The following is a 12,431-nucleotide window of genomic DNA, read 5'->3' on the forward strand; positions in this document are numbered from 1 at the left end:
TTATGTTGCCCTGGTTGTTATCGTCTTATTCAAATAAAACATTTGTTCCAGTTATTTACAAGTAATGTGTTTTTCTTAGGAAACAGAGAATATTATCTTTCTGTAGTTTTGTAGGTGAAAGCAGACACACCCAACATTTTGATGTAAATATTCCTGGCTTTTACTTTTTGGTTATTTATTACAAGTAGTATTGAGCAAAAGGTTGATTAAAGTCAGGAAGGTCGCCCTTCAACTTAACCCTATCATCACAGGTTAAAGGCCATTTCATCGTGTTTGTTGTCTTGCATTCAAAATTTTATTCTACTACTATTTTATGAATCTATGTCAGTAAGTGTGGTATCAAATTGTACATTATAATTCAAATTTTAGTATTATACATTAGTTAATTTAAAAGAAAATATTAAAAAAAACACCTAATAAATATCAATATTTGTGTATCACATGATATGTTGAATGCAGCATTGGTTCAAATTAGATGTTTGTGATGTTCAAATACAAAGTCTATAGTTTCTTATGAATTAGGAGCTCAAACTACCAATATTGGCAAACTAGAATAAAATAAGAACCTCCTATCTTTTCTATTTGCTGAGATATCGCTACATGTACGTGGCCCCACCCACCTCTGTCCATTGTTGAAAAGACTTGCTTTAGGTACACCTACTTCTGTCTATGACATGTAAATAACCAATCTAAAGTTCAGAATGTACCCTGTGTGATTCTCTGAGCCTTTGCAAAGTATTTACGTGGAAAACCCTTCCTTTTCATGGCAGATTTCAAATGGTAAGGTTAGCCTTTAGTGAGCTCTAAGTTTCATATCTCGCTAGACCCAAATACAGCTTAGTTACTAAACTTGATAAATTATAGTGGAATTCTATGGTATTGAAATTGTACAAATTATACAATCTATTGCTTCAACATCTCATGTTTTTTTTCTATCACAAGATCTTGTTCTTCCACCTTCATGCAAGTTTCATCCAGTCCATTGCTTTTGAACCTGACTTTCCCATCAGGTAATTCTTTCCCTTCCTAGCATTTTTCTACATGGTCCTTCCATGTGGCTCTTTATATGGGTCCACCAGTCACCACTTCCTCCTAATAGTTCAACTTTAAGACATCCCACTTCCCTTTTCCAGGCAGTTCTACAGAGTTCAGCTGTCTCTGCTTTGCCTGTTATCAGGTAGTCTTGTCCATCCCTATTTGCTGGCTCATTACTGGAAGGTGTTTCTTCCTCTGTTTTCTCCACCTTTTTTCTTATCCATTGACTCTATTCCTCTGCTCCTGTACTCGAACAGGACCTCAGTGTCATCCTTTGCACTCTTTCATGTGCCCATTCCCATCATTAGCAACCTGCAACTTCTACCTCATTCTCTTTGGTTACATTCCTCATTCTTCTCACTTATGGTCAACATTATTCACATCTTTATGCTTGCAACTCATCCTGTACCCTTTCCTTCATACTTATTTCTTCTTTTGGTCTTCAGCCAATCATTGGGGAGACCTCTCTGCCATCCTTCTATTACACTTTTCTATGCTCGTTGAGATCTGGACAGTTTTTGTGCCTGGTTCATGCTGCTCATTGCTACTTCCCTCATACATCTAACTTTTGGGGTTTCTATTTTCCACTCTACATTCCCTAGAGTGCCCATCTTTTTCTTCCTACAGCAAATCTTCTTCTGCCTTTATTGGTATGGTCCACTACATTCTTAGCTCGGTCTCATTCTCTTTTGTGGTTGTTGTTCACAGATGGTCTGTATTTCATTTCATCAGATTCGTCTCCTCTCTCATTCATTACCTGCTCATTTTTGTCTGCCACTGGACAAGATCATTCCAGCATGCAAGTGGACTACCATGCATAACTTCTTCAACCACTTTCTTCGCCATCTGGCTGTGTAGTCTCCCAGGGGTCACTGCCTGCCTCTGTTCACCATCCTACAATAAACCTACCATCTTTGAAGGGTGAGTACATTCCACATTATTTATAGCATTTGCTATCAGGATCCCACCAAGTGGCTGGTGGTGACCCCCAGGGTACAGTTATTCCCAAAATTATGTATCTTGCCAGGATAATGTATATGCCTACTGTTGAGATGGAGTGTTTCGCAAGACCACTAGAGGTATCCTCATGGTATATTATGATATTTGTCTACTGTCTAATCAAGACTGTACCTATTCCATGGATTATTATGGGAAAAAAACAGCACCAGGAGGTGCTCTGCCTGCTTCCCCATCTTTTGCTTGCTGGCTTTTCAGAATAAGTTTATGTAGTTACCCATTGCACTGCTCTAGTAAAAGACCTATCTGGCAAGTGACTGATGAGATCCGGACATTTCTCCAGGTCTACCCATTGCAAGTTCCTTCACTCCCATTTCTTTGAGTGGAGCAATGTAGACCCTTACCACTTACTAGTTCCTATCTGGACTGGTGGAATGTGGAAAACACTCACTAGTTGAGACAGAATAGCTGAGGCTGAAGAAAAGGTGCCAATTCAGTGGGATATGAAGAGGTAGGGACACTGTCTGTGTAGCACAGGTCACCCCTCATATACTTGTACTCATAACATGCCAGTGTCTCCCAACCTACTGCCATTCAGATGTCAGTTTCTGGGTGGATTGGTGTTAGATTTGCATAGGAGCACCCCACACAAATTCTCACACATGTAGTTGGTAGGGATCTTTCTCCTACCGTGGACTGAATGAAAAATTCTCACCGCCACCTGGTTTCAGACTGGAGATGACCCACCATGTTTGCATTCCCCCTTCCTACCATTGCCTGATTGTCGTGTTCCTGGGTGGCCTGGTGTTGGTTGTGTACTGGGTTTGCACACATGCCCTGCCTGAGTTGTTGGAACGGAAGTTACTTTTCCTTTCTGCTTCCTGGTCATGAGGTGAAGATAGTTGGGATTCTCCTTTTACCACTGATCAGAAGACATACTCGTTGCCACCTGGTTTTGGACTGGAGTTGACCCATCGACTGCCTGCAATCATCTGCTGCACATGCACTAACTTGTTTTGCCCTCATCCCATAGCTGGTGTCAGTCCAAGAGTCTGACGGTTGAGTTATTGCAAGATGCAACAATAGAATGTATTCTGTGCACTCCTCTTGCAATTGATGTTGGTTCAAGAGTCTGATGGTAAAATTGACTAACACACACTAATGATTCCTGTGCCCTTCTCCTGCAGTTCAGTAAGTCTGCCAGTAGAGTTTAGGTGAGCACTAGGTATGGTCTGAATGTGCCTCAACCATGCTACACATATTGTCTCTCATACCACTTGTGTGCAGATCCTTTGATGTCCATATTCTTATTCCTCCTATACCCGTGACACATGGGGTGGGGGGGGGGTTGTTTGCCTTTTCATGCTTTCCACTCTGGGTGAAGAGTTTGCCTTAGAAGAGATGAGATGTGGTATCCCACGAATGTACCCCTATGGAGCCCCTGCCATCAGGTGTTACACTCCATAAACTTCCTTCCAGCACTTTCTAAAGCAAGCATATCTAGGTAACTTTTGCACCAGTTCTTCCAACATACCTTTCTAGCTTTTTGGGTGTGGAGGTGTGTATTGCTTCAAAAGTTAACATTTTCCACACCTGAAAAATGTATTACCGATAGATACTCACCTCTTCACAAACTTCTCACTCTCCCCCCCCACTTCTGGTGCAATGCAACTTAGTATTCCTTGCTTTGTCATAGAATGAAGATCATGAGTGTAAAAGCAAAGAGGAAGTTAGTGCTAAGGGAGGCTGTGTCCCCTTCCTATTGGTGGAGGGTTTTTGCTGCATAATAACATCATTACGCAATAGTGTAAATCACAAGAAATCTTGTGAGTTCAGGTGGGAGTTGCCTAAAGGCTGGTGGCATGCAAATCTCTAAGGCAGATGCACGGGGAAGATAGCTTTCTGTGTGAAAAAGTGATTATCTATCGGAAATACATTTTCAGGTAAGGAAAATGTTAACTTAGAAATCTGAAGAATTAACAAATCACTCACAAGAGTTTATATGAACAAGAGGCAAAATGACATTTTGTACATACCTAGTTTTTGTATAGATGTCATACCTACAAATGTTCTTGGTGGTAAATGTATATATATATGTCTGTGTGTGTGTGTGTGTGTGTGTGTGTATGTGTAATGCATGTTGGAATTTACAAATTGATTTTATGGTTAGTGTTAATAACTTTTTCAGAGATTTTCTTGTATATTTTTTTTCTGTATATGTGTCTGATGCATAGCATTCAAGTGCTGAAGGTGCATTATGTCTAAAGGATCGAGTTTAAAAGGAAATATCCTCCCTGCCCTGTGTAAAGAAATTCTTGATCCAATAATTACCTACATTTAAATGCATAATGAGTATTTCAACGTGTTAAACCTCATACAATTTTCCGTGGTGTTAGTTCTGTCAAGTTCTGTTGGGTGTTTGTTATTGAATAAAACCCATAATGTGTACGTCTTATGCTTATTTCTTGTGTGTGAAGATTCTTTATAAGGTATATAGATCTTAAAATAATAAACTGATTTTTCTTGAGTATAAATAATGAATTAAAAGAAAACAAGAAGTTATATATACTTGTACATGTTTATGATTAATTTCTACTTTAATATTTATAAATTTACTAAAGTTTGAAAATATCTAAGTCTTAGGTATCTTGTCATAAAAATACTAAGAAATATGTCAGTTTTACATGGCTCATAAATGAAATGTATTTATGTACAAGTTATTAGCTGAAAATTTAATTTTACAATTTTATAGACACATATCTTTTTGAAGTTACCCCAAATTTGGAAAGTCAAATATAATAAACTAACAAATGTACCTGGGTTTCTCACTGCATTTTTAGTTATTGGCCTCATGAAGATTCCAGTATGTGTGCGTCATTCTTTACCATGCAAGCCTGCCCAATGCAGCTGATCTGCGTAGATTTTATTCCCATGCTATGTGTGGCATTAAAATCACTCTCATTTAGCAATGTCTCTTGTATTAAAAACCGAAATGGCTGCTAAACTCGAATAGCTCATCTGACTACTAATCCGTTTAAATTTGATCTTTAGGGAGATCTTCATGAATTCCTCTTCCAAATGTCATTTCATGTGGTTCAGTCAGTTCTTTACAACAACCTGTGACATCCAGACATGAGGTGACAAGTATGCTTTATATATGTAGATGATTTTCAAGAACTTTATTTACTTTTATATTTAAACCATTATAAAGCAGCACTAGGGGCTTTAGAAAACATATGTCCGTTTAGCTTGAAATTTATATGTTGTTTAAGTCCAAATTTTACAGCCACAAATTAATTAGTACTCATTGTTATGACAATCAGCTGTGCTTCCTGTACACCATACAACTGGGTATTTATCAACTTCTTAATGCGACACATGTATGAAGCTACACTCACTCTTTTAAGATATTATATTATTCATTATTTGAATGAAATCATATAAAACTAAGTTGTGGCTGTTCCTATAGTTTTGTATTGGGGATCTGTAATATTTCTTTCATTGTAAACTAATTTTAGTTCAATAATTGTTTTATGTTGTTTATTGATAGAGTTGTACAGTAGAGTCTTACTCGTTTGTGAGGATGTATTCTGCCCCACCTTGTGCATAAAAAAATCCATACACCAAAAATACATTGACCTTATGGAAAATTTACCCTTAGGATGTGAGAATGTATTCTGCCCCACCTTGTGCATAAAAAAATCCATACACCAAAAATACATTGACCTTATGGAAAACCTACCTTTAGGATGTGAGGATGTATTTTGCCCCACCTTGTGCATAAAAAAAAACCCAAACACCAAAAATTTATTAAACTTATGGAAAAACCTACCTTTAGTGTACGAATCCAAAATGTTCACAGTGCAAAATTATGCACCAAAAACACATTGCATGATTGTGAAACCATATATTTTGCTTTTTAATTTGTGAATCATCATGATTTGATGTCATACAGTACTACTGTATACATTATTTTTTTCATACAATACAGTACAGAAACTATTACTTATAAATACATATTAAAATAAATAAACCAAATACAGTACACATTCAGTCAACATACTTTTACATTACAGAAAAAACTAATAGTTGACCCATAGATGCCACATTCTTGATTTATCTTGTTTGGTGACTCCCCAGCATGAAAACAATGCAATATTTTAACCTTTTGCTTCTTAGAATCACAAGCATGTGAAAGACCTGGCCTCTTAAAAGACATTTTAGCAATATTCATACTGATTCATAAAATATATCACACAATAAATGCAGATAACTTTTGTTTATAATCCAAGATCCTGTGTTCACAAGCTTAGCCACGAGACTGGTGGCAGATTATTGTTCAGCATGCTATAGAATAGTAATCTTCGGGATATGGATGTAGTCTTCTTCGTTTTTTCTTTTACTCTTTCACCTGATATTTGCCCCCACCTGTAAAGTAAGGAACATACGTTCTTTATTCATTCCACATGATCAGGAAAGGGCTGCTCTTATGGCAGTGACAACATCCCCAGCTGTGCAGAAGACTCTCACTGGTCATGCTGGTGGGCAAAATAGAGAGATTTCTGGCCACACTGCAAATAAGGGGGAACATTTAATGGTGATTGTTTGACAATTCAAGAGGATGAGCATATAACTTCTCAATTTTTATACATAATTAACACAGTGGCTAAATCTTTTTGACAGCCCCTCTCCTATGTTTCAAACCACTTTTTAACTTTAGGAACAGTACACATATCTAAAATGTATTGTTCATGTAGCCACTTTCATTTAACAATTTCTCAACCTGCATCTACAAGTTCCATAATCTTTAACACTTCATAGCACTCAGCCTCAGCGACAAGTTTGCAAGTACAATCCTGAGTCATCCAGATTTGGTAACATTTGCTGTAACATGATTTATAAAAGAACATTGAAAATAACCACACAAAATTCTTCCATAATAAACTGATTTTTAATTCTTTATCTGCAAAAAACCCAACCATGCTCACCCCTCCCTCTTACTGAAATATGAAATAGCACCTCTGGTTCTTGACACAAATAAGTGTGCAATTTTGAGATTCACTATCTCAAATGGCTTGGTAGTGAAGGACATTTAATCTTACTGATATAGGTTATGGAATTGTATCATGAATAACATAGTCAAGTATTAGTATAATGAAAATTTCATCCCAAAATTGTATAATATTCAATTAATCTGTATGGATCACTTGGATATTGTCACAAAATCTTGCCATTGTGTAAGACTGTATTACCATGAAGCAGTATAGTCATACAATGGAAAGGGGTTGTGCTTCCAGTTGAAGATATCTCTAAGCCATTTAGTAGTTTCTTTACTGTTTCCACATGCATATTGAAAAAAAAAAGTGTTTATTTTTTTGTAACAACAACAACAAAAATTTATCAAAAATATTAGGCTCAGATTATTACAGATAGAAAATATTATTTGATCTACAGCTATTTTTGATTCACTAAATCTATGACTGAATCGTTAAACATCTACTAAGCAGTTTAGTTCTTTCAAGATTCTGACTCATTTTGTCAACGAGTGCTTCATTGCCACAATTTCAGCTTTAGATATACTTCTGTCAGTCTTTTTTTCTTCTTCTACATATGTCTTCATATTTTCTTATACATGAATTCTGTGTTAATTCCTTTTCTGAGTTCTTGCCTATCTCAGATGAACCACATTTCCACTTTGATAAGACACTTTTTTGTTGTTTTAGCATTAATGGTCCATAGTGGTGTAAGATCCCTAAATTGTTCAGTTGTTAAAATATGTTCTTTAAGTTATGTGCCTAACTTCAGCTTTTTCAGCTCTGGGCTTCTTTTATTTCTTCTTCCTTAACCCTTTCTTGCCACGGAGGTGCCATTCATTTCTATCCCTTGATTTTTAATTCTTTCTGTGGGAGTACTTAACCAAAGTGCATAAAACATATCATGTGCTATTTAGTTTTGGTTTTATAAAATTAATGTGATTTGTTTTAGTTCTTCTGTCATGTTTTACATTAGAATTCCAATTTTAATTGTTGATCAGAAAGTTCCTTTTTAGTTTTTCAGACATTAACATATTATTTTAGACTTTATTTTATTGGGTACAGTAGTCATCACTTTTGGCTTTAAATTGTAAAATTTAATCTGCATTGATGTTAGTAGTTAATGTTATAGCCAATGATATTTAGACCTTGCCTATAGCCAGGGCTTGCACTTAATGTTTTTTGGGTAGTTAACTAGACCACCTAGGCATGTCTTTTGGATGGCCAGGCAGCAGTTTAGGTGACCAATGTATTTTTTCCTTACTTAATAATGAAGCAACCCATAAATAAATGAATCATACTATGACCTAGAAACCTTTCTTGCTTGTAGTCCTAACAAAAATTCATTGAGAGAGATAAAACTTCAAAAAGAAAATAGAACCCTGCTAAAGAAAGTGAGAAATAAATCATACTGAAAATGGTGTGGATGTCTAGTATGTTGCATACAATGGTGTAAAATGAGTTTGGTTGCTCAGCTCCATCAAATAAATAGGATAAAAACTCATGTGACTGGTTTATGATGCCTGCAGACAAATAATCCAAGACAGTGAGTGCACATAGTTCTTTTTTTTTTCAGTCTTTATTGAAGCATTCACTCTTTGAACTTAAAAAAATGTCACATCTCACACCTGGTAAGTTCAGAACTTCTGCTCTGGAAACTTATACTTTGTCTTAAAAATAAAGGCAAAAACAAAACAACAAATTCTGAAATTTTTGCCATGTACTTATAGTAAAACAGAAGCTTGGAGGTACAATCAATGGAATACAATAAAGTGTAACATTCAAAGTTAGCCTAGGTCAATCAATGCTGGGTAAGGTACAAATATTGTTTTACAATAAATGAAAAGTTTTATAGAATGATATACCACAAAACTGTAGGACTCTTTAATTTGCCATAGAAATCATCACATTGTCTGTTCCAAGTTAAGTTTATGTAACTGTGTCTGTTACTCTACTTTGAGTAATAACAGTCCCTTTCCCTAGGGAAACTCCAGATTTTTTATTCCCCTTTCACGGGTTTTTTTAAAGCTATTTTACCCCCTTTTGTAGGGAATTAAAAAATTTTACTCTTTTGTGAAGGGATTGTGATGATTTCATGACCCCTTTGTTCAATTTCTTGGGAATGAGGCTTCAAATATTCTTGTTTGCAACATTTGGTGGACCTATATAACCTAGCAAAATATACACCTTTTTCCAGAGAAAATTAGAAATTGCATATGGCCCTTCAGAGCCTGGAGTGGGGCCCAGGATCCACTTCATACAGCACAAAGTGCAGCTAAAGTTTTGTTAATGTCTGTGCTGTGCGTGTCATCTGTTTCCACTGTGCTGGCTGATACACTGTAACCTAGTCGATAACCGGCTAAATGCGAACTCAGATAGGGTCTAAGTCTGTGTGCAACATTGTGCCAATGAATCCAACCCTTGAGATAATGGCAAGAAATTGACTCAATAGTTGAGAATAACATTGCAAATAATTCACAGGATAACTTTATTGTTCTCTACTTGTCTCATGACATAAACATTTTTTATATTGTAGGGGAAATAATCATTTAAATTTAGATTTTCATGGGCAACTTTTTAGTGGCCACACGAACCACCCAGGAACACCTTTTAGGTAGTATGCCAGCATTTTTAGTGGTGATTGGACCACTGTTAATTTCAAGCTGTGCTTATATCTACTTTCAAAGCTGTGCTTCATTAGTAAATGTTCGTACTACATGCTGTGACATCATAAAAGTGAGATTGAAGGGCTATAATAAGAAACTTAAAATAGAGAGTCACCTTTTTGTGTCATTGTTATAATAACACCTCCTGCATACTGTATCAAAACATCACTAACTGTACATTGATAACATTTGAAATGCAAAAATTTGAAATTTTATCTGTTTAATTAACATTTTATTTTCATGTGAATAAATGCATATACATTTTTAGAGGAAATGATGTTAAATGTGGCTCTGGCAAGAATGTTTTAACATTTATCTGTATTCCTTGTATTTATGCTGATAATTATAATTTGTTTCAGAACACTTCTTGTACTGAAAAAATTAATCATTTTTGTCTTTCTTATCACAGCCATATTAGTGAAAGAGATGAAAACTCAGACATCTCAATGTAATCTTTTAGCATCCACTGAGAATGACTTGCAAGGAACTTTTCCTTATGCACATGATGATAAAACTACTTTGAATCAGGACAGTACAACTGTACCACCTTTAGTGCTGTGCAGTACCTCTGACACATCATTGTATACAATTACATCAACTCCTGTCTCAAGCCCCTCTTCGGCTTCAAGCATACTTTGGTCTACTTCTGAAAAGAAGCATATATTGACATCATCACCAACTACCATACAGCATTCAGTAGCTACTACTAGTGTATCTGGAAATGATCAGTTATACAAGCCTGCCCCAAAACAGAACCATTATAACAATTCCAGGATACTCATAAATGATGTATCAACATCAATAAACCCTGTAGAAAATTCACTTTCAACCAGTCAGTCAGTTACCAAGCCAAAAACTTCCACTGTGTCAACAAAGTCTACTGTACATACTCCCAAACCATTTCCAAAACCTTTATTGCCAAAACCCATCACAGTGGTTAGCTCAGTTACTTTGCCAAGTACTATACAGTTGTCATCAGTATATTCTGATTGTACAAATTTTATTGGACAACAACCTACCATTGTCACTCCTGTTATAACAAAAAGCACCTCAGGATGTGGACTTGTCAATGTTGGACAGTCAGTACAAGAAAGAGCAGCTGTTTTACTTGTTCCTGTTAGCAAGCCAATAAACTGTGTTAATGGAGAAAAATTTTGGATAGCAATACAACCCAACAATTCCCCAAGAACAGAGGTTTTAAAACAAAATAGTATCATGAATTGTGCCAGTCCTGTGAATAAACGGGAACTTCAGAAGAGGAAAATTTCAGAAATACTTCCTGACACATCTGATGCATCTTTTATTACTGGTGATGATGACAAGTCCAAAAGAGGTAAGTGTTTTGTAACTTGTATATTCCATTGACTCCACTGTAATAGGCCTATGTTTAAATGTACTAGATGTTTGTTTCTGCAGATATTACTTTATCAGGAAAAAAGAAGTACTTGTTTTTTTAATATTTAATAGATTAAATCATTATTATATCACATAAACATATATATAGACATATAATGTAAGGACAACAAAAGACCTATTGGTTCCTCTAGGCCATCCCATCCACCATACTAAACTGTAAAGTAAAAACACTCAAAGCTAACCTCTGTCATTCAAATATTTATCAAATCTTCCTTAAACTCCCTTAACTTAGCTGCATCTACCACATCTGAAACCAACCTATTCCAGAGGTCAACCACCTTGTTAGAAAAAATGAGCTGTCTGAGTTGAAAATGACTCCTACCCTGCCAAAATTTATATTTATCTCCCCTAGTTTTACACTTCTCACCATTAAGTATCTCAAAAAAATGTGATGCATCAACACTATCAATTCCCTTATCAATCTTAAACACCTCAATCAGAACCTCTAACTATTCTTTTTTTTTAAAAAAAAATTCATATGACAACCTTTCCATTCCAGGCATTATCCTAGTAGCCCTCCTCTGAACCCTTTTCAACAATTCAGTGTCCTTTCTAAGGTAAGGAGTACATTATTCCAAGTGCAGCCTAATCAATGACATTATAACCTCTTTAGACTTGTATTCAATATTTTCATTGATACAACCTAGAATCCTATTTACCATCCCACTAGCAACAGCACATTGCTTAGATGACTTAAGAGACTTTCAACCAGCACACCAAGATCCTTTTCTCTCACAACACTGTTACGGTTATTCACAACAAAATTATACTCATAATTCAAACTGTGATGTCCCACATGCATTATTTTGTATTTATTGTAATTAAAAGTCATATGCCATTTATTTGTCCAACTCCCTAAATAACTGTAATCCTTTTGTAAAGCAGCAGCATACTCATTATAGTGAGTGATTTCCTAAACTCAGGGCTGTGTTTACCATAAAAAGAACTATGTGAATGCTGGGGGCCCAAAATTGTGGGTTTCAAAGATTAATACTACAAGTAATAACAAAATATGAATTAACTGAAAGTAAACAGTTTATAAAATTTAATCTCTAATGGTACATTTCTTGTATTGTTAGTTAGTAAATTTTATACACAGAGTCAAATGATAGAAGTCCAATATGTCAGATGAGGATTCTCAAGTTCAAGTCAATATAAACATTTATAATGCTTGGAGACGGCTTGAATGGGTAATGAAGAAAACTTTAATGTAAGTTTAATATAACAGCAATTGTACAACGTTTCGACAAGGTTTTGTCATCATCAGGTACAAGTAATTTACACTGACACAAATATATATATATATATATATATATACAGTATT

The 12,431-nt window shown here is 35.6% G+C and overlaps 1 protein-coding gene across 4 annotated transcripts in view; it reads left to right on the plus strand.

Moving 5' to 3' along the window:
- Nucleotides 1–12,431, plus strand: part of LOC111087668 — a 51,021-nt gene that overhangs the window by 36,491 nt on the left and 2,099 nt on the right. For 3 of the 4 annotated variants that reach the window (XM_022395088.1, XM_022395086.1, XM_022395087.1), the window contains exon 5: nt 10,101–11,024. In XM_022395088.1, the coding sequence (XP_022250796.1) occupies nt 10,101–11,024 (924 nt within the window). The remainder of the gene's footprint in view (nt 1–10,100; nt 11,025–12,431) is intronic. The other variant, XM_022395090.1, reaches the window with a different exon arrangement.

Source organism: Limulus polyphemus, unplaced genomic scaffold (assembly GCF_000517525.1).
Source record: "Limulus polyphemus unplaced genomic scaffold, Limulus_polyphemus-2.1.2 Scaffold2457, whole genome shotgun sequence".
Lineage (NCBI taxonomy): Eukaryota > Metazoa > Arthropoda > Merostomata > Xiphosura > Limulidae > Limulus > Limulus polyphemus.